Raw genomic sequence first — 22,458 nt, 5'->3', positions numbered from 1 at the left:
TTTGCAAGATAAAATTTCACCTAGCGTTAATGGGACAAAGCAGGGCGCGCGGGTATATGCGATGGTGTGCCATCGACAACGTAGTTCGTTTTTTTTTAAAAAAACACATGTACATGAAACCAAAGGAGGGGTTAAGCAATTGGTTCACATCTGTCTGTCTCTGTCCTTCTGTCGACACACATCAGTTTATGATCAAGGAACAACTTTATTTCAATTGAATGTTATATTTTGAACACAAATCGGAAACATGAATCAGAAGACAAGTAAGGAGTTTAGCAGTACTTTGCCTCTGAATTCGTCCCGATTGCACATGCGCAGAAGAGTGAGATGATTGTTTTCACTCTTGTCAGCCTGTCTGGTAGTCAAAATTGAAAAACATTCCAAACAGGAAACACCGTTTTAAAGTACGTCATAAAGGATACAAACAACAAACGTAACGTGTTGGTGTTGTGTATCCCCGGACAGTTCTCAAGAACAAGTCCGTGTCATGGAGACAACCGATTGATCTAGGAGCGACTTTAGAGATCGATCCCCCACATCCAGGATGGTGTACCCCCACCTTCACAAGTCAGGGCTATGACAGAGAGAGTGAGAGTGATGGTGAGAGTGAGAGTGAGAGTGAGAGAGTGAGAGTGAGAGAGAGAGAGTGAGAGTGATGGTGAGAGAGTGAGAGTGATGGTGAGAGAGTGAGAGTGATGGTGAGAGAGTGAGAGTGATGGTGAGAGAGTGAGAGTGATGGTGAGAGAGTGAGAGTGATGGTGAGAGAGTGAGAGTGATGGTGAGAGAGTGAGAGTGATGGTGAGAGAGTGAGAGTGATGGTGAGAGAGTGAGAGTGATGGTGAGAGAGTGAGAGTGATGGTGAGAGAGTGAGAGTGATGGTGAGAGAGTGAGAGTGATGGTGAGAGAGTGAGAGTGATGGTGAGAGAGTGAGAGTGATGGTGAGAGAGTGAGAGTGATGGTGAGAGAGTGAGAGTGATGGTGAGAGAGTGAGAGTGATGGTGAGAGAGTGAGAGTGATGGTGAGAGAGTGAGAGTGATGGTGAGAGAGTGAGAGTGATGGTGAGAGAGTGAGAGTGATGGTGAGAGAGTGAGAGTGATGGTGAGAGAGTGAGAGTGATGGTGAGAGAGTGAGAGTGATGGTGAGAGAGTGAGAGTGATGGTGAGAGAGTGAGAGTGATGGTGAGAGAGTGAGAGTGATGGTGAGAGAGTGAGAGTGATGGTGAGAGAGTGAGAGTGAGAGTGAAGTGAGAGTGAGAGTGAGAGGGTGAGGGTGAGGGTGAGGGTGAGGGTGAGGGTGAGGGTGAGAGTGCGGGTGAGAGTGAGGGTGAATGCGTGCGGGTGAGAGTGCGGGTGAGAGTGCGGGTGAGAGTGAGGGTGAGTGCGTGCGGGTGAGAGTGAGGGTGAGAGTGCGGGTGAGAGTGAGGGTGAGAGTGAGGGTGAGAGTGTGGGTGAGAGTGTGGGTGAGAGTGTGGGTGAGAGTGTGGGTGAGAGTGTGGGTGAGAGTGTGGGTGAGAGTGATGGTGAGACTGATGTTGAGAGTGATGGTGACAGTGATGGTGAGAGTGAGAGTGAGGGTGAGAGTGAGAGTGTGAGAGTGTGAGAGTGTGAGAGAGTGAGAGAGTGAGAGTGTGAGAGAGTGAGAGAGTGAGAGAGTGAGAGAGTGAGAGAGTGAGAGAGTGAGAGAGTGAGAGAGTGAGAGAGTGAGAGAGTGAGAGAGTGAGAGAGTGAGAGAGTGAGAGAGTGAGAGAGTGAGAGAGTGAGAGAGTGAGAGAGTGAGAGAGTGAGAGAGTGAGAGAGTGAGAGAGTGAGAGAGAGAGAGAGAGAGAGAGAGAGAGAGAGAGAGAGAGAGAGAGTGAGAGAGTGAGAGAGTGAGAGAGTGAGAGAGTGAGAGAGTGAGAGAGTGAGAGAGTGAGAGAGTGAGAGAGTGAGAGAGTGAGAGAGTGAGAGAGTGAGAGAGTGAGAGAGTGAGAGAGTGAGAGAGTGAGAGAGTGAGAGTGTGAGAGTGTGAGAGTGTGAGAGTGTGAGAGTGTGAGAGTGTGAGAGTGTGAGAGTGTGAGAGTGTGAGAGAGTGAGAGAGTGAGAGTGTGAGAGTGTGAGAGAGTGTGAGAGTGAGTGAGTGAGTGAGTGAGTGAGTGAGAGTGAGTGAGTGAGTGTGAGTGAGTGAGAGTGAGTGAGTGAGTGAGTGAGTGAGAGTGAGTGAGAGTGAGTGAGTGAGTGTGAGTGAGTGTGAGTGTGAGTGAGTGTGAGTGAGTGTGAGTGTGAGTGAGTGTGAGTGAGTGTGAGTGAGTGTGAGTGAGTGAGTGTGAGTGAGTGTGAGTGAGTGTGAGTGAGTGAGTGTGAGTGAGTGAGTGTGAGTGAGTGTGAGTGAGTGTGAGTGAGTGTGAGTGAGTGTGAGTGAGTGTGAGTGAGTGTGAGTGAGTGAGTGTGAGTGAGTGTGAGTGAGTGTGAGTGAGTGTGAGTGAGTGTGAGTGAGAGTGAGTGAGAGAGAGTGAGTGTGAGTGAGTGTGAGTGAGTGTGAGTGAGTGTGAGTGAGTGAGAGTGAGTGAGTGAGAGTGAGTGAGAGTGAGAGAGAGTGAGAGTGAGTGTGAGAGTGAGAGAGAGTGAGAGAGAGTGAGAGAGAGTGAGAGTGAGAGTGAGAGAGAGGTGGGAGAGTGAAAGAGAATGGCTCAAGAGGGAAAGGGCCGGTCCATGGGGACCAATGGGCACTGACGGTGACCGCACTGCCCTGATGAATCCGAGCAGCAGGGAAGAATGGGGGAAGATTTGGTCCCCGACTTATGTTGGGGGGGGAGGGAGCATCAACGGCAGTAAACTTCAGGAAATGTTTTTTTCTATAACCCTTAAAATCTATATTTTATTTCAATTGAATTATATACTTGAACACTGCAGAACACAAATCGCCTTTTTGACACTTTCAAACCCCTTCCGTTTATCACTATTGCACAAAATATTACGGTGTCTTATGTCATCAAGAACAATCAAATTTGCCACTCTTCGACCCAACCCGTGTCCTTGTTTCTCAAGACAGCATGGGGTAACGTGTTCGAAAAGCTCTCCAATTTTTGTAATATTTTTTTCCAATTGATGTGTCACGTCTTTCACTGGCACTAAAGGCAAAAAAGCCTCAAAAAAAAACAAATTCTCAACACGTATACAAAACAATCAAATGCTTTTCGGCAATTACGTGCTGCCATCCCACTGTACACATCGAGTTAATGAGTAAAGAGCTCACATACAGGAATACTTCACATTACCTGTCAGTGGAGAACTCTGTGGACCCTTCACCCTTGTCTTCCATCGGACGCTCGAAGGCCCGGCGTTCAGGCCTGGGAGCAAAAACTCTCCGCTCTGGCCGCTCAATGCGCCGGTCAGCACGAGCGTCAGACTGCCGCTCCGGGCGACTCTCGGAGAAGACGCGCTCGGTCCTGTTTTCGGGACCAACGGGAGGTGCTGCTGTAGTGCCAGACACCTGCTGGTCAGGCCGCCGAGGAAGGCGCCGTTGACCTGCAGCAGAGAGAAAATATCATCCGGTCATCAAACACCATAGCGATAGCAATATTACATCTAAGCACAAGTTACGTGCCATGTTTTTGAGTGGTACAAGCTTGACAAGGGCTTTTTTTTTTTGATGAAACGCAATGTAAAGCAAACGTAGAATAAAAGTGGGGATATTGGTGTCCATGGTGTTGGTAACCAAAACCTATGTTCAGGAGCTTCCCAGTGTTGTACTGTATTCATGTTTTTTTCACATGTCGGTATAAACGAAATATTGTCGTCTAGGTTCCTACCACAACAAGCTAGGAGTCTGGCTCTGGGGCCAAGGGTGGTTGGGGGAGCAGGGGGGGAGGAGGGGGGGTGGTGAGGGGTTACCCAGATCCCACATTCTCAGCCATTTCTGATGGTAAAAATGACTTTTAGCCATGCCAACATTTTGGTACATTTTAAAGCATAATCGAATTTTAAAAGTCAAACTCTGTTTCAGCAACACTTTAATAACTGGTTGTAACAAGTCTTGGAATACGACATAAAAACAAGAGGAAATAATGCAAAAAATTGACGATGCCATTCCAGAAACGGTGCCTTTGTTGCTCATTTGTAAATCTGATATGGTCTGTGTACAATTATGTTTCGTGTTTGAACTTTACACACTGTAAAAAAGAAATCCTACTTTAAATTAAGCTCCATGGCTTTTGTTGTCAATCAATAACTTAACAATCCATTACTCAGGATAAATATACTTCCAAGTATATTTGGTGTCACCTGATTATTTAAGTTTAGTTGGCATGCGGGCTGAGTCGGCGAAGGCTTCCGATTGGACAAATTGACCTTCGGGGCTCGTCGCAACGATAAAGGGGAGATGAACGATTGGGAAAAGGGAAGTTGTGAATTATTGCAGATTGCCTGTTGACGGGGCTTTCAAGTGAGTCGTACAACTGGAACATTTCTGCACAGGAACCCGTTTTTTTTGTCAGAACGTGACACCATCCAGGCACACTCAGACACCGTGGACAAAATGGGTGACGAATGCTTTGTCCCACCGTCAGATGCTGACCAGGTGTCTTGTATGTTGTGGGATCGTCCCGTTTCATACTTTATTAGGATGCCCTTTGTGTCCATGCTATGACCTACCCTTGTGTCCATGCTATGACCTACCCTTGTGTCCATGAGGAATCTATGTCCCATGAGGAATCGGTGGATGGGTGAGTGGTGTTATGGGGAAGGAGGAGTATGGGTGGTGGTAGGTATTGTGGGGGTGATGGTAGATGGGGGATTGTGGAGGGGAGGGGGTGTGATGGTGATGGGTATTGTGGCAGTGACGGTTGATGGGGGATGGTAGTTGGTATTAGGGGGTGATGGTTGATGGGGTATTGTGGGGAAATGGTGGAGGGGGGGAGGTGTAGGATGGCAGTGGGTATTGTGGGGGTGATGGTTCATTGTGGAGAAGGAGTGGTGTTGGTGGCAGGGGTTAAGGGGGGGGACCCTGAAAGTTTTAACTTCCCAAGTCAAATCCTCTCAGAGGAGTAGATTATACATACATACTTTCTCTCCACTATAAATAGATGATGGTAGATGGCAGTAAATAGATGTGTGAAAAAAAAAGCTCTGTAAAATGTTCCAAGCACAAAAGCGAACATTTTGTAGGCCCGATCCAAACGTGGGTATTTCAGACAAACCTCGTCCAATTTCTGGCAACCCTCGGATCTTTCAGCCATTGGTAGAGCATGAAGCCATCTCAGTTTGTATGACCACAACCACCAATGATGCATCGATCTTACATTCATAGAAATTTGAAAATTATTCATTGTTCAACTTAAATCGTATCACGATGTAACCCAGACAGTACGGACATAGTGGTCGACTTCCTGGTGCGATGACACGGCTAATCGTGAAGAAGATGATTTGGCTATTAATCGAAAAATTACCCACTTTATAAATCAGAAATCGGACAAAGACATCATATCTATTTTGTGGGATATCAAGGGATAGATTATCATCGAGGTGGTCTGAGCATTTGGGTTCCCCTTTAAAGGCTGAGTATCAAGCATGGAAGCATCATGCAGCTTTAATTTCTTGATTTACAAGTCTTCAGTACTTCTCGACCCCGTTCGGAATCGAACCACCAACCTCCCAGACTCACAGCGAATGGTCTCACCATTTTGCCACAGGTTACATTTTGTACCATTCTTTGACAACAAAACAATCTAAGTAATTGACAACTTTTTTATTAGGGTACCCTGTGAGTACAGGGTACCCTATTGTTTTTCTTAAGTTTATTTGTTATTAGGGTACCCTGTGAGTACAGGGTACCCTATTGTTTTTCTTCTGTTTATTTATTATTATTTTTATTTATTCTTTTTCTTTTTCCGCCGGCATTTTGCACCCTTTTTCGCTTTAAAAATCATTTTCTCTGGGATACTAAGTCCGATCGACACAAAATTTTCACCACAGTATGTATCTTTTTTGATAGCACAATCACGTTATAATTATGACGTCATTGGTCATGTGGTGCGGGCGCCATCTTGAAAAAAACGATAAACTTTGGACCTCTGTATCTCAGAAACCCTGCAATGGAAAATTTTTTCGTTTGATACATTTTACTAAGCTCCCTATGGGGAACACGTGTGATTTTTCGTGACGTCATAGGTGAAGCGATATACCGGTGAAAATTCGTCAAGTAGAACGCCATATAGGAAAAATCTGAAAAATTCTGAGCATCATCTACGCCTAAAATCACTGACGAAAATGTTTTTCTTGACGTCATCGATGACGTAATTCGGCCGCCATCTTGTTTTTTAGTGTTTTTTTTAAAAAAAATCTTCTTCTCCAGAAGGGCTGGACAGATTAAGGCGAAACTTTACAGCTACATTCCCCCTGATGTCCTCTTTCAAGTTTGTTAATTTGTTGTTGATACGTCACATGGTTTGGCGGCCATCTTGAAAAAACCCTAAAACCTTCAAACATCTTCTTCTCCAGAAGCGCTGGTCCAATGAAGGCGAGATTTCAGAACTATATTCGTGACATGCATGTGATGCAAGTTTGTTAATTTCGAAGTGATAGGTCACGTGGTTTGGCCGCCATGTTGGATTTAAGAAAAATATTAAATAATGTTTTCTCTGGAATTTCACAAGCCATCGAAGCGAAAATTTGCAAGTGCCTTCCTCCCTCAAGTCTGCATACATGGTAAAAAAAATTTACCTCAGAAGTCACATGGTTTGGCGGCCATCTTGGATAGAAAAATAGACCTTATCCGATTTACACGAAACTTCACACAGTTGTTCGGGTCGACGAGGGAAAGCAGAATTTAAATTTATGATATCCTCGGTCACAAGGTTCGGCAGCCATCTTGGATTGAAAATGAATAAATTTTAAAAATCTTCTTCTCCAGAAGGGCATGACAGATTAAGACAAAACTTCACAGATATATTCCACATGAGGTCCTTTCTCAAGTTTGTTAATTTCTTCTTGATCGGTCACATGGTTTGGCGGCCATCTTGAAAAAACCCTAAAACCTTCAAACATCTTCTTCTCCAGACGCGCTGGTCGGATGAAGGGCAGATTTCAGAAGTATATTCGGGACAGGAAGGCGATATAAGTTTGTTAATTTCGAATTGATAAGTCACATGGTTTGGCCGCCATCTTGGATTTAAGAAAAATATTAAATAATGTTTTCTCTGGAACCGCTTAACCAAACGAATCGAAAATTTGTGATTATCATCGAGAGGGCAGTATGCACGCATGGTAAAAATTATGATGTCACACGTCACATGGTTTGGCGGCCATCTTGGATAGAAAAACGCACCTTTACCGATTAACACGAAACTTCAGAAACGTGTTCCAATATCCAGTTGGAAGCAGAATATAAATTTCTGATGTCATAGGTCACATGGTTCGTCAGCCATCTTGGATTGAAAAACAATATCTTCAAACGTCTTTTTCTCTGAAACGGCTGAACAGATCCAGGCGAAACTCGACCACTATGACCGCCTCTCCATGACGAATAAAAAGTTCCCACCCCCTTTTGTGGTACGATGCAACGTTTGGCAGCCATATTGGATTGAAGGAAAAATATTAATTATTGTTTACTCTGGAACTACTGCATCAATAAATGTGAAATATCAAGTTTATGGTGGAACGCTCATGCGGAATGAGGGTTTGAAATTTCAACGCGATCGGGCCCAGGGTTTGGCAGCCATGTTGGTTTTAAGAAAAATATTAAATAATGTTTTCTCTGGAACTGCTTAACCTGGAGAAGCGAAAATTTGCAGTTATCATCCACCATCGTGTTTGCACACGTGGTGCAAGTTATGATATCACAAGTCACATGGTTTGGCCGCCATCTTGGATTGAAGGATAAATATTAATTAATGTTTACTCTGGAACCGCTGCCTCTATATATGCGAAACTTCAGATTTATAATTCAGGTGACATGTGAAATAAAAGTTTAGAATTTCAACCTGATCGGTCACGCGGTTTGGGAGCCAGAATTATTTAATTATTTTAATCTGGAAGCCAGTAATAACGAAATTGAATGCTTTGTGCTGCCCGGTTCGTAACTCGTCGGTTCCGCGCCCTCTCGAAGCAGGCCTGTGTTTGTATCACTATTAAATAATGTTTTCTCTGGCACCGCTTATCCTTTCAATGCGAAACTTTGCGACTGTCATCTGCAGAAAGTCCCATGTTGTATCAAAGGCGGACGGACTGGGTACCCGGTCATCACTGCCAGCAGTTATAAAGTGGCAGTTCTAGTTTTGTTTTAAAATTATTTCAAAAATAAATTCCAGTTCTGTCCACAGATTCTCAATGACGAATTTCACGAATATAAACACCCAAGCTGTGATACCAAAGTATAAATAAACCTTTCAGTTTCCACCCCGATCAGATGATTTGGTCGACTAAAAAGCATCACTTTTAATGCGTGTTCACAAATGTGTAACAGTGAAGTCACACAAATCCGACCCAATAATCCCAGTTGTAAAGGTGAACCTGTGGGGTACACTTGGACCAGGCAAGGGAGAGTTTCGGACATAAATTAGGCATTTGTTCTTTTGAGCACAAAGTCCAGGTGGGTGGAGAAGCGAGAACACAGAACAAGGAGAGCTTTTTGAAAGGGGGAACCACGCCAACGGCAGGATAGAGGGACACCTGGAGGAAGAATGGACGAGTCAAATGGAAGCTGAAATACAAGACGAAGGAAGGAAAATAAACGGATGAAGCAGCAATGGAAGAAAAAAGGAAAGTAAGGTGAGGGAAAGCAGGGAGGGGGGGGGCACAAAAACCTAGAAAGGAAGGGGTGGGATTAGGGAGCTTAATGAGGGTCAAAAATATGAGTGTGGTTGGGGGATAACCTGAAATGGTGGCGAACAGCCATCTTGAAGGAAGGAACAAGGACAAATGTGTCCAAGAGCCGCGTCATAAAGGTTTTGTCTTCACCAGAAGAACAAGAACAAGAACAATAAAAAGAAGAACAAGAACAAGAAGAAGAATGCGGAGCTCTCTTCGAGCCAGCGTTCGCAACGCGACGCGGCTAAAAATGAGGTGAGAAGTGAGCCTGGATTTTGGGAGTTTCACCGGAGGCTGGTCACCAACAAACCACAGCACCCTGGAGAAACCTTTCTTTGTGGCTTCCGATTCCTCTTTCAATACGAGAATCATTTTTGGAAGACAATCATATAATATTTTTTGCAAAAATGGTTTTTACTCACACGTATTGAGCTGGTAAAAGCATCGGTCAGCAATTAGTAGTCCCGCCGTTTGTCCGTTTCTTAGTGCAGGAACTTAATCTGACGATAAATGGACTTTTTTTTCAATAAACCTCGATAATTTTGTTAGTCTTCAAATTGCACTTGGCTTGAAACCGTCCCTTAAGGCCTTGTAACACCTTGACGTTTTAGCCAGCGTATGGCAAGGCATCAAAATGTATGTAAAACGCTGGCGTACGCTGAACTATTGATGTTTTTTTCCCAGATTTGGACGTATTCAAAACGAGTTGGACGTATGCATAACGTATACAGAACGTTTCGATAACATATAGATAACTTATATCAACGAATGCTGAGCGTGTTGTCGGCATTCACAACCTATGCCCAACGATAGTCTAATTTATGCATAGCGCGCAGCAGCGTATCGCCGACGATCACGTGGCGTAGCCTATTAAAAGGCTGCGGCTCGACGATTCAAATCATAACTGCACTAGACATCGAAGTGTCAAGCCGCTGTCACACCTTGACATTTTAGCCAGCGTATGAAAAATTTGCTGAATATGCTGACACACGTCGAATACGTTATGGGTAAGTTTTGTATACGTTAAGAGCACGCTGAAGCACACTGGCATACGTCGTGGTACGCTGAGTACGTCAACAAATTTTCAGCATGTTGAAAATTTTTTGACGAATGCCAGCGTATGACGCACGTTCCGCATATGCTGGCCATAAGTTGTAGGCACGTTACGCGATCGTTGACACACGTCACTTGTAAGTTACTCATAAGTCGAAACACGTCGAGGTATTATGTTTAGCGTCAGTGTTCCAGAATCCCTGGGTTTTTTTGGGGGGGGGGGGTTTTCTTCAGTATGACGATGATGTTGACACTTCGATTTCTAGTGCGGTTATGATTTAAATCGTTGAACGGCAGCCTATTAATTATATTATATTATAACCGCACTAGAAATCGAAGTGTCAACATCACCGTCATACCGATGAAAATAAATTTTTTTTAAAAACCAGGGAGTCTGGAACACTGACGCTAAACATTACCTCGACGCGTTTCGACTTATGAGTAACTTACAAGTAACGTGTCGACGTGTGTCAACGATCGCGTACTCATAGGTTAGACTCATAGGTTAGAAATAAGTTTCGGGTATGATAAACATTACCTCGACATGCTTCGACTTATGAGTAACTTACAAGTAACGTGTGTCGACGTGTGTCAACGATCGCGTAACGTGCCTACAACTTATGGCCAGTGTATGCGGAACGTGCGAGTCATACGTCGAAAAATTTCAAGCATGTTAAAATTTGTCGACGAGCTTGACGTACTACGACGTATGCCAGCATGCTCTTAACGTATACAAAACTTACCCATAACGTATTCGACGTGTGCCAGCGTTTTAGACAAATTTTTCATACGTCGGCATACGCTGGCTAAATCGTCAAGGTGTGACAGGGCCTTTACGGCGGAAGGGTAATATAACAACAATCTCCAGAATGGCGCTGGAAACAACACCCGTGCAATTATTGACCGTAATATACGATATATTTAGACAAGCATACCTTTAGTTCCAGTGTATTCTGTTTATTAATGAGGGGGAAGGAATCACGATTTAAAATCACAAGTGAGTTTACTCAGTACATGGCTGAATGAACCCCAGTGCTTGACCAACTTCAGTACTGGACAGATTTTGAGAGAACTTTTTTTTATTTTTAAGTTTTTTGATTTTCACAAGATGCATTCCAATAATAAACACAAACACACGAAAACACATTCCAATAAAATTAATAATACAGGCACACGCTGGCAGACGCAGAGGCTTTCTGGCAGATGCACGCTGGCAGACGCAGAGGCTCTCTGGCAGATGCACGCTGGCAGACGCAGAGGCTCTCTGGCAGATGCACGCTGGCAGACGCAGACGCACGTGCGGGCAGGCTCGGGCCCGACCCGGACGCACGCGGGCAGGCTTGGGCCCGACCCGGACGCGCGCGGGCCCGACCCGGACGCGTGCGGGAAGGCTGGGCCCGACCCGGACGCGCGCGGGAAGGCTCGGGCCCGACCCGGACGCGCGCGGGAAGGCTCGGGCCCGACCCGGACGCGCGCGGGAAGGCTCGGGCCCGACCCGGACGCGAGTGGGCAGGCTCGGGCCCGACCCGGAAGCGCGCGGGCAGGCTCGGGCCCGACCCGGAAGCGCGCGGGCAGGCTCGGGCACGACCCGGACGCGCGCGGGCAGGCTCGGGCCCGACCCTGACGCGCGCGGGCAGGCTCGGGCACGACCCGGACGCGCGCGGGCAGGCTCGGGCCCGACCCGGACGCGCGCGGGCAGGCTCGGGCCCGACCCGGACGCGCGCGGGCAGGCTCGGGCCCGACCCGGACGCGCGCGGGCAGACTCGGGCCCGACACAGATGCGCGTGGGCAGACTCGGACTTTCATCCACATGCAAACTCAACTCAGGCAAAACACACACACACACACACACACACACACACACACACACACACACACACACACACACACACACACACACACACACACACACACACACACACACACACACACACACACACACACACACACACACACACACACACACACACACACACTGGCAAACATTCAAATTACATTACATCTACAAAACAGGTATCAGTTTGTTGCTGGCCGAGCAGGGGTGCCTTTTTGTTGTCGACATTGTTGCTGGTGTCTTGGCAGAGAAACATTTTACTTTTTATTCATTGATAATTTTGCACAACTGAGAGACTTTCACCCCGTTATTAAAAAAAAAGAATTGCTCCAACATTCCAATCACAGCACTTGGGTCATAACAGTGATCACAGGTTCAAATTCCATCCATCAATTTGACCAAAATGTCCACTGGTTATCCAAACGAAAGCACACTCATTGTCATCCTCATTCTGCACAAGCAAAATGTACAAAGCCTCCCCACGATTCCTAACAAACTGTAAATACTTCTCTCCCTCAAGGTGAAAGGAAGGTAAGACCGCTTACTTCCTTTGAGCAGGCAGAACAGGTTCAAATATAGTGTCTGCTAAGAATTGATGCAAAAAAAATCCTATTTTTGCTCCACGTGTCAGGAAGCACAGTATAGGCATCTCGTTCTAAACCCTCTGGTGAATGATGGAAGAAAACAGTCCAGCCAACACCACTTGGACGGTCATGACGCAAAGGCTGTACAAAAGGTTCCAGGTGTATTTGTGAGCACGGCAGAGCTAGTTTTTGTTGGTTCGTTTTATTTGCTCAAACATGAATGCATCGTCGTATTTTGCCATTACTTTCATCAACATGACGTCGTTATGTCAGAGTACAAGGCAGAGGTAGGCTGCGTAATACATTATGGGGCAAACTAAAACCGAGCGTAGAAGTGTCAAAGGTGCCAGCTTCCAAAGAAATCGACAACCATGTGGTGCCCGTGTACAGTGAAGGACATCTTACGTATCCTAAAGACTGTGGTGTGCCATCAAGGACAAACACCGAAGGACGACGAGCGTGCGTGTTCTTCTTCATTACTGCCATTTGTGATTGGAGACAAACAAGCGTGGCTGTAGTGTTGAGCGGATGAATCGCCCTTTTCAAGTTGGACCACCGGGCAGTGATGGGTCTCGTCAAAACAAAAGAGAATAGCAAGGGAGATACATAGTGCAATCTGAGACATCGTGTGGAAGGAACATTTCTGTTAAGGAAACAGTGATGCTGGAGCTGCAGCAATAATATGAATAGAGAGATCAGTAATATTAGACCATGGACTACTGGTGATCCACAGTTAGAGAGGGAGGAATTGGGAGGGTGAGGGGGGCGAGAGGGGTGGGGGTGGATGGCCGGTGGAAAGATGATGGGGCGCAAACATGCATGGGTTAAGGGCCACGATTCAACAACCCTACAAAATGGATTACTTCTCTGGATCGCAAGTTCAGTCTTTCCTCTTACGAAGCAACTCGATCTCCAAGCATTCGTTTGCATTCCATTCCGGTCACTCAGCTATGACAATGTTGTCGCCTCTTTCTCAGCAATGGCCGAAGGCCGCACGTCTCAAATAAGAGGTCAGGATCGTCTCCTGAGACATATCAGAGGCATCCAACGATCTCTCATCCTGATCTCAGCTTAACAACCTCATTGCCTGCGGTACCCATCGCTCAGACTTCAACCGCGCAGTCAACACAGTTGTCGTAGGTCAATGAAAAACCGCTCTCTCTCCTCTGGGCCGGCGTTCCCGTTTCACGTTGGCTTTGTCGAAATTCTGCGGAAAGAAAAACTCTCAATACTATTCAACTCTCCCAGAAACACAGGGTCTGTTGCTCTCACATTACAAACAAGACAAGTATCATTTACCACCTCTCCCCCGGTCCAGCTCCAGATACTACTTTCAGCCCTCCGACCTTCCCGAGCTCCTCCAGGACAAGGGTTCTTCATTCATTTAATTGTGTCGATAAATAAAGAGTTGACAAGTCTTGAACGAGACCGCATGTCGTTCCTCGTACTTTCGGAACACTCTTCGGTACGTTCAGGGTTCATAGGACCACTCGTGAGTGCCGCTGCGACAGGGGCGGGCTCAGTAGAGAAGGTTTCAGCAACAGTTTAGAGTTCATTTCAAGGTAGTCCATTTCAAATATTCCTCATCCTAATTTTAACAACTACACAAAGCCCGACACTTATTAGGGTACGAAAACAACACTTATGGATAATAATTTTTAAAAGATTAATTTAAATGCCATTTTGAGTAGGGTGGGACAAGCTACTGTACTCGATACCTTGCGCACGCATGCTTGATCCAAGTCCAAAATCAAAATTGCCATTTTGTCCACAGCCTGCTTTTGCTTCTCACCAGCATCCCTTACTTGGAATGCAATCAGGAAAAGATAAACACAATAACAAATCGCACACCAGCATCAAATGACATTACCAATGGGTGTGGCCCCGAGGCACAAACTTTTAAAACAAGCATCATTGAACAAATGAAATAAATGGATCGCCAAACTGTTTCCCTGACTCGTGTTCACCACAAGCTGGTGCGAGTGTCAACGCAGACCTTCCAGAACTCGAACGAGAGCCAGGGTTCCATATATTGATTTACATTGGACACGTGGACGACTGATAAAGCTTATCGAGGTGCGAGGAGGCGACAGAGGGGGAATGAAAGAAGAATTAGAAGAAGAATTAGAAGAAGAATAAGAAGAAGAATAATAAGAAGAATAAGAATAAGAAGATATGTGAGAATAAAATTCCATCGGAGGCAGAGGAAAAACTTCCTGTTATTGTGCACGCAGCGTGTTGCATCACGGAGCACACAGGAAACAAGTTGCTGCTGAACTGTCTCTCTCTCTATCGAGTGCAGCCTGTGGCTGCTGGTTGCATCATTGGTTGGGACACGACTGTGCAGCTGATGCAGTGTCCCCCTTACCAGTACACTGGTGCTCATTTTGCCGACCTCGGAAGGATGACAGGCTGATTCAACCTCCTGGTGTATATTAATTCAGCGGCCAATGGGGATTGAACTCAGGACCCTGGGATCCCGAGCCACCACCCTAACCTCTGAGCAAACACCAGGCTTGCTGCTGAACCGATCGCACTTGTGGAGGTTAAAGTACGCGGATGTTGTTCAAGGAGTGAGGAACGGCCATCGTTTATTTTGTTGTTGTTTTGAGACGTCTGCAAAATAATTGCAATTGGAAGTGTTGGTGGCGGTGGGAGAGTTCGTGATATTTGAGTGGTACATAATAAATGGACGTCCCCTTTGCGGAAATGACACTTAACACGTTTGGTTCGGAATTAATTAATTTTACTTGCGATCGTGTGAACAATTCAGGGAAGAAAAAAAAAAACAACAAAACACAGAGAGATGAAGCGTCGTCGTGTGGAAAACTTTTCCTTTTCTCCTTCAAACATCGACCACAGCAATCCGAGCAGGCCGCACACCTCCTTGGGCCAGGTGTCACGACTCACTCACGAGCTTTTCCCTCCAAAACTCGAACACAGCAACCCTTCGTTTACTCCAGGCGATCGCACTTCCCCGTGTAGTGAAGCGACCACGCTAAATACTCCAACCCCCTCCCCCCACAACTCAAACTACTCAAAAACAACAACAACGACGACTACTTAAACTTTCCGACACAAGCATGAAAAGCACAAGGCGAGGAAGGGAAGACACGTCCCATGACAAGACGCTCCAGGAAAGTTGGACCTCCACATCACACCACGAGGTCGTGCTCAAGTGAACGACTTCAGCACCAAAAGGTCATAGACATAGAACGACCCCCGACTTCCCCCTTGCGTCGCACTCCCGCAAAAAAAAAAAAGAGCTAACTACAGGCCCAAACGCTCGGAGACCCCGCGTCCCATTAGGCCTCGTCGTTACAAACAACGTGCTCCGCGCCGCCATGCCTGCAACAACGCACCCACCCTCAAGCACACCGCAGCGGGCCGCCGCACCTTCTTTCCTGGGTCCGGCCAGCACAGGCTGAATCGGCGGCTTCGGTTCGGCCACGGGACTCGGTAGCGGTGCCTTCCTGTCCTTCTGTGACTCCTTCTTTGGAGGCTGTTTCGCAGCGGCCGCTGCCTTGTTCGCCGCTTTGGATTCCTTCTTGGCCTTAGCGGCCTTTAGGATGTCGAACGGATCCGACTCGTCGTCCAATAACTGGTCGAAACGGTTCGTGATGGCGCAACCGAAGCCTTCCTGCATGTTTCCCGGCATGATGCCTCGCTCAAGCACCGGATTGCGCTCCGATGCAGCGCGTTCGGCGAACGCCGCGCTTTCCCGGTGCGTCGCAAGATGGCGGCGCCAGGGAGGAGGGAGGGGAAGTGCGCGGGGGATTGTGGGTATTATTCATGCATTTAAAAAGTGTGTGGCCGATCACTCGCGACATTTCCGTTGAGCGCCTTGTTCGCTTTTCCCGGACTTTTCATCGCAGTCGCGCACACAACGTTGGAGCCTTTGATTGCTCTTGATTACTCATCGAGCGAGCGGTTTGTGGGACGAGAAAAAAAAAACTCTTTTTTTTGTTATTTCAACTTTATACTTCTCTTGAGTTGACTCTTTTGAAAGAGGAAAAGGAAAGTTTATATTAATTGTTCGTTGTATATTGAATAACCCGCTGTACATCTGCACTATAATACATGGTGACGTTGATTGTACATTTTAGCGTCATGAACAAATGATGGCAAGGAACCAGATAACCAGACTCGGTGACTTAGTGGTTTGAACATCCGACTGAGTCTGCGACGGAGGAGCTTCCAACCTCGAGTGAGTGAACAACGACTTAAACAAACAACCATAGGTTGGCAATCACTGCACAGGTGTGAAGGCCGAATGGCTTCCTCCTGCTCTGAAGTTCCTTGTGAGGGAACCCATATTAATATATCGATGCCCGTCAAATACTGGCAATGTTTTCACCTGTCTTCGACTACCGAACCAAATACGACCCTTCACATACCGTAATATGTATGTTTACCATAAATGTTTACCATAAATGTTCACCATGTTTACCATAAATGTTCACCATGTTTACCATAAATGTTTACCATAAATGTTCACCATAATTTGTTACCATAAATGTTTTCCATAGATGTTTACCATAAATGTTTTCCATAGAAGTTTACCATAAATGTTCACCATAAATGTTCACCATAAATGTTCACCATCAATGTTCACCATAAATGTTTACCATAAATGTTCACCATAAATGTTCACCATCAATGTTCACCATAAATGTTCACCATAATTGGTTACCATAAATGTTTACCATAAATGTTCACCATAATTGGTTACCATAAATGTTTTCCATAGATGTTTACCATAAATGTTCACCATAAATGCTTACCATAAATGTTCACCATACATGTTCACCATAAATGTTTACCGTAAATGTTTACCATAGATGTTCACCGTAAATGTTTACCATAAATGCTTATAAATGCTTACTATAAATGTTCACCATAAATGTTCACCATAATTGGTTACCATAAATGTCACCGTAAATGTTTACCATAAATGTTCACCGTAAATGTTTACCATAAATGTTCACCGTAAATGTTTACCATAAATGTTCACCGTAAATGTCACCATAAATGTTTACCGTAAATGTTCACCATAAATGTCACCATAATTGGTTACCATGAATGTTTACCATAAATGTTCACCGTAAATGTTCACCGTAAATGTTGTTTACCATAAATGTTCACCATAATTGGTTACCATAAATGTTTGCCATAAATGTTTACCATGGTAAACCATTCAGCACCATTGAGAATGGGAAAGTCCCTTTTACTTGAACATAGAGACTATATTGTTGACTTACCATTTGCTTGTGGCCTGCCATACCATACATGGCATTGGTTACCATAGGATACCAATTACAAACCTTTATAAAATTTATACTGTCTGTTCAACATCTCTGACTCTCTCATTCCTCCAACCCTCCCCAGGAACTCCAGGGGTGTGTTTCATTAACAATCAGCTTGCTATCGCTTGCCAAGCCAGACGTTCCTTCTCAACCGTTTCGTTGGAGTGCTTGCTTGAGTGCTTAAGCCACTTGGTGAGCGCCCTACAAGTCGATCGGTAATGGAACGCACCCTTTCCTGGATGGACACGTTTTTCCAGTAGCCCCTTCCTGGTTAAACTTCCAAAATCCAGGCTGACTGCACACCTCAACTCTTTTATGCCTCGCTTCTCCCATCTGTGGAACTACCTTTCGAGAGACTGCTCTGTCTCACTATTCCCTCCAGGACTTGAGTGCACCAGTGCAGGAAGCAAGCAGTGCACCACCATCTATCATCCCCAATTCAGACCCATGATCTTTTTTTTTTAACTCTCATTAACCTTTCCTAAACCAACCATCTTACATGTGAGTTTCAGTTTCCTCCCTTCCTCCCCTCCTCTTTTCCTGATCGTTCATTAACCTCCGCCATCAAAGATGGACGGAGGTTACTGTTTTCACCCCTGTTTGTTTGTTTGTTTGTTTGTTTGTGAACAGTATTACGGAAAAACTCCTGGACGGATTTTGACGAAACTTGGTGGGGGGGGATTAGGTATGGTCCAAGGATCATGCCATTAGATTTTGGACTTGATCCAAAGTCCAATATGGCCGCTATGGCGGCTATTTTGAAAAAATATTTGAATTTTTGTTTTTGCAATTCTACATGTTTTAAGTCATTTCCAACCAAAAAAAAAAAATTGTTAGAGAAAAAAAAAGAAAATTTTGCAACTTTTTTTTCAAAAATTTTTAGATTTTACTTGAAAAATATTTGAAAAGTTTTTTTTTTTTGCATTTCTACATGTTTAAAGTGATTTCCACCCCCCCCCCAAAAAAAATTTGTTAGAGAAAAAACCCCAGAAATTTTGCACCTTTTTTGCATTTCTACATGTTTTAAGTGATTTCCACCCCCCCCCAAAAAAAAATTGTTAGAGAAAAAAACCCCAGAAATTTTGCACCTTTTTTTTTTCAAAAAAAATTCGATTTTATTTTTTTGGCATTTCTACATGCGTGTCGATTTAGTTTAGTTTATTCAATCGTGGTTCAGTAGAGTTTGATCCATTTTGACCTACAATGAATAGGATATCAGGTTCACTTAAGTGACCCAGCAGTATTGGCGGCGGAGGTTTTGCACTCTACCGAGTGCTCCCCCTCTAGTTCCCTTTATGTTTGTCCCACTGTCGGTTCTACCTTGCTCTTCCATTAGCCTTGCTCCTGCAAAGAAAAATAGGACCACTGGACCTGGAGCTTATCTGGGCCCTGGCCTAATGCTGTTACCCAAATTTGGTAGAATTCTGACTGGTGGGTCTGATGAAGATTTTTTTAAAGGAATTTACGCAATTTTCCAAATATTTTACTAAATCCACCATTTTGACACATTTCCGGTGATGTGATCAGCATGACCTCCGTAATTTAACATCACCACCCAGTCCTAAAGTTGTAACCCAAATTTGGTCGCAATCTGACGGGTGGGTCTGGAGAAAATTTTTAAAGGCATTAAATCAATTTCCCCAAAAGTTGACTTGGCCATTTTGACACACTTCTGGTCACGTGATCCACATGACTTCCACAATATAATTAACATCCCAACACGACCATAATGTTGCAACCCAAATTTGATAGCGTTCTGACAAGTGGGTCCAGAGAAGGAGAATTTGGAGATTTGGAGAAGTTTTTGTTTTTTTCAGAGATCATGGAGATATGACAAAGTTATTCTGGCAATTCCTTGCTCAACGAGCAATTTCATTTGTTTGTTTGTGTGCAGGATATCTCAAAAAGTTGAGGACGGATTTGGATGAAATTTTGTGGATAGGTTAGGTGTGTGATAAGAACGAACCGATTCGACTTTGGTGAAGATCCGGATCCGGATCCGACTACTAGAATTTATTAAATGATTCTTCACGGTTGAGCGATCAAGACGAAAATGAGAGAAAGCACGATATCTCAAAAAGTTGTTGACGGATTCAGACGAAACTTGGTGGACAAGTTGGGTGTGTGACAAGGCAAAATTTATTCAATTTTGGTGAAGATCCGAATTCATATCCAGATCTGATAATGTTTTTTTTTTTAAAGTGATTCTTCACCATTGAGAGAAAGGGCTAAACCGATAGATTACAGGATACCTCAAAAAGTTGTGGACATATTCGGACGAAACTTGGTGTACATGTTGAGTGTGTGGCAAGGACGAATTGATTTGATTTTGGTGAACATCTGAATCTGGATCTGCATACAATAGTTATTTAATTTTTTAAGTGATTCTTCACCGTTGAGAGATAGGGCCAAAAACTATACTGTATAGTACTGTATAGCATGATATTTCAAAAATGTATTGAGTCAGATATATTCTTGTGGATCAGGCATTGAGTGGTGGAGGTATGCACTCCATCAAGTGCCCTTCTAGTTTCAGAATAAAATCAGCTGTTCTTGTAGCTTTCCTCTGCTGGGTAGTGCATTTCACAGCAAAGACTCAACCATGAGCACCAAGGAGCTTTCAAAAGACCTCCAGGATAAAGTTGTGGAAAGGCAAGGATCAGGGGATGGGTATAAAAAATATTTCAAAGGCCTTGAATATCCCTTGGAGCACAGTCAAGACAATAATTAAGAAATGGAAGGTGTATGGTACCACCAAGACCCTGCCTAGATCAGGCCATCTCTCGATAAGGGATGACCAAGCAAGGAGTAAACTGATCAGAGAGGCCACCAAGAGGCCAATGGCAACTTTGAAAGAGCTACAGGCCTTTATGGCAAAGACTGGTCACTGTGTACATGTCACAACAATATCCTAAGCATGCCACAAGTCTGGCCTGTACGGTAGGGTGGCAAAAAGGAAGCCATTACTCAAAAAAGTTCACCTTGAGTTCCGTTTCAGGTATGCAAAAAACCACTCCAGAGATTCTGAAGTCATGTGGCAAAAAAGTTTTGTGGTCTGATGAAACCAAGATGGAACTTTTTGGCCTCAATGCAAAACGTTTTGTTTGGTGCAAACTCAACACAGCACATCACCCAAAGAATACCATCCCGACTGTGAATCATGGTGGTGGCAGCATCACGTTATGGGGATGTTTCTCATCCACAGAGACTGGGGCACTTGTCAGGATAGAAGGGAAAATGGATGGAGCAAAATACAGAAAAATCCCAGAGGAAAACCTGCTGCCCTCTGCAGGAAAGCTGAAATTGGGACGGAAGTTCACCTTTCATCATGATAACGACCCAAAGCACACAGCTAAAGCTACACTGGAGTGGCGAAGGAACAAAAAGATAAATGTCCTTGAGTGGCCCAGTCAGAGCCCCGGCCAAATTCCAATTGAAAATCTGTGGCATGACTTGATTTTTTGTCCATCAACGCTCCCCACGCAACTTTTTTTTTTGTATACTTTGGTCGAGGCTCGTATGAGAGCTAACACACAACTCACAGCAAGGAGGCATGAGACAAGAGGGGTGGGAGTGGAAGGGACAAAACAGTGGGGAACAGACACATTAGGTGAACTGTGAAAGGGAGAGGGATGGGGATGGGACGGGGAACATGGCGAAGAGAAGATGGACATTACAGGGACTTTCAGGAAGGAAAGCAGGGGAATTGAAGGAAGTGGGCTTGGGTGGATTATCGGGGGTAGAAAAGATCGAGGATTTGGATGGGGGAAGATAAGAGGTGGTGGTGAACAGCTGTTTTGAAAGCCTGGAGGGAAGAATGGGAAAGAATAGAGTGAGGAAGTTTATTCCAAAGGTGGGAAAAAAGAGGAATGAAAGAGTGAAGATGAGCAGTGATTCGTGATTTTGGTAGTTTTACCAGAAGGGGGTTGTTGGCGGACCTTGAGCGCCCTGTGGAAATGTGGTGGGGACAAATCGCAGAGAGAGCAGGGGGGGGCATGGCTGGAGAGGAGTCAGTAGAAGACAGAAAGACCACCGACCAACCTGCGGTGATTGAGTGAGAGGCCCAAAGACTCAGCTTCATTGCGGGAGATGCCAATGATCTTAAATGCCCTGGTTTCGACAGCGTGTAGCCGAGAAAGGTGGGAGGCAGGAGCACCAGCCCAGAGGGGACAGCAGTACTCCATCAGGCTACGGACAAAAGCTTTGTAAGTGGTCAGGAGCTCAAGAGGGCCGAGGAAGGACTTAGCACGACGGAGGATTCCCAGTCGGCGACTGGCTTTTGAGGCAAGGTTGGAAATGTGACTTTCCCAGGAAAGGTCATGGCAGATAGTGAGACCCAGAAGCTTGAAAGAAAAGACTTCTTCCAGAGGATTGTTGAGAAAGTGGATGGGGGGGTTTTCTAAACAGTCCTTTCGAAGAGACATAGTGAGAGTGTGAGATTTGAACTTGAACAGTTCAAACTTGATTTGAACTTGACTGAACTTGAACAGTTTTGAACAACAGACTGGGAAAGTATTGCCCAATCAAGGTGTGCAAAGTTTGTGGTGACCTATCCCAACATACTCACAGCTGTAATTGTTGTCAGAGGTGCTTCCACCAAGTATTAACTCAGGGGGAGGACACTTATCCAACCAAGATATTCTAGTTTTGTATTTTTAATGAATTTTCTGAAATTTGTAGAATTTGTTTTTCATTTGGAAGTTGTGAGTTAGAATGTGTAAATAAAGGTGGAAAAAGTGTGATTTAATCCTATATATTATTTCTGTTAACATCTACGCGTAATTTGACGTATCTCCTCCAAAACTGCCAGACGGATTGTCTCCACTTTCGGCATGCGGGTGCTCTGTGGTCTAATGAACAGCAAGGGCTATGTGAGATGGTGCCACACGGACAGGTTTGTG

At 45.0% G+C, this 22,458-nt stretch overlaps 1 protein-coding gene across 6 annotated transcripts in view; it reads right to left on the bottom strand.

Annotated features, from left to right (window-relative positions):
- LOC147025093 (SERPINE1 mRNA-binding protein 1-like) overlaps window positions 1-16,020 on the bottom strand; it is a 41,087-nt gene extending 25,067 nt beyond the window's left edge. The window contains exons 1-2 of one of the 6 annotated variants that reach the window (XM_085885703.1): window positions 15,618-16,020; window positions 3,254-3,503 (exon numbers count right to left, since the gene is read on the bottom strand). In XM_085885703.1, coding sequence (XP_085741829.1) covers window positions 3,254-3,503; window positions 15,618-15,909 — 542 coding nt within the window. In that variant the 5' untranslated portion in view covers window positions 15,910-16,020. The remainder of the gene's footprint in view (window positions 1-3,253; window positions 3,504-15,617) is intronic. The other 5 variants (XM_085885707.1, XM_085885704.1, XM_085885705.1 and 2 more) reach the window with 5 other exon arrangements.
- Between the last annotated feature and the right edge of the window lie 6,438 nt (window positions 16,021-22,458).

Source organism: Eptatretus burgeri, chromosome 6, assembly GCF_056783735.1.
Source record: "Eptatretus burgeri isolate ZD-2024b chromosome 6, Ebu_testis_v1, whole genome shotgun sequence".
NCBI lineage: Eukaryota > Metazoa > Chordata > Myxini > Myxiniformes > Myxinidae > Eptatretus > Eptatretus burgeri.
This window is presented reverse-complemented; position numbering and strand designations above follow the sequence as displayed.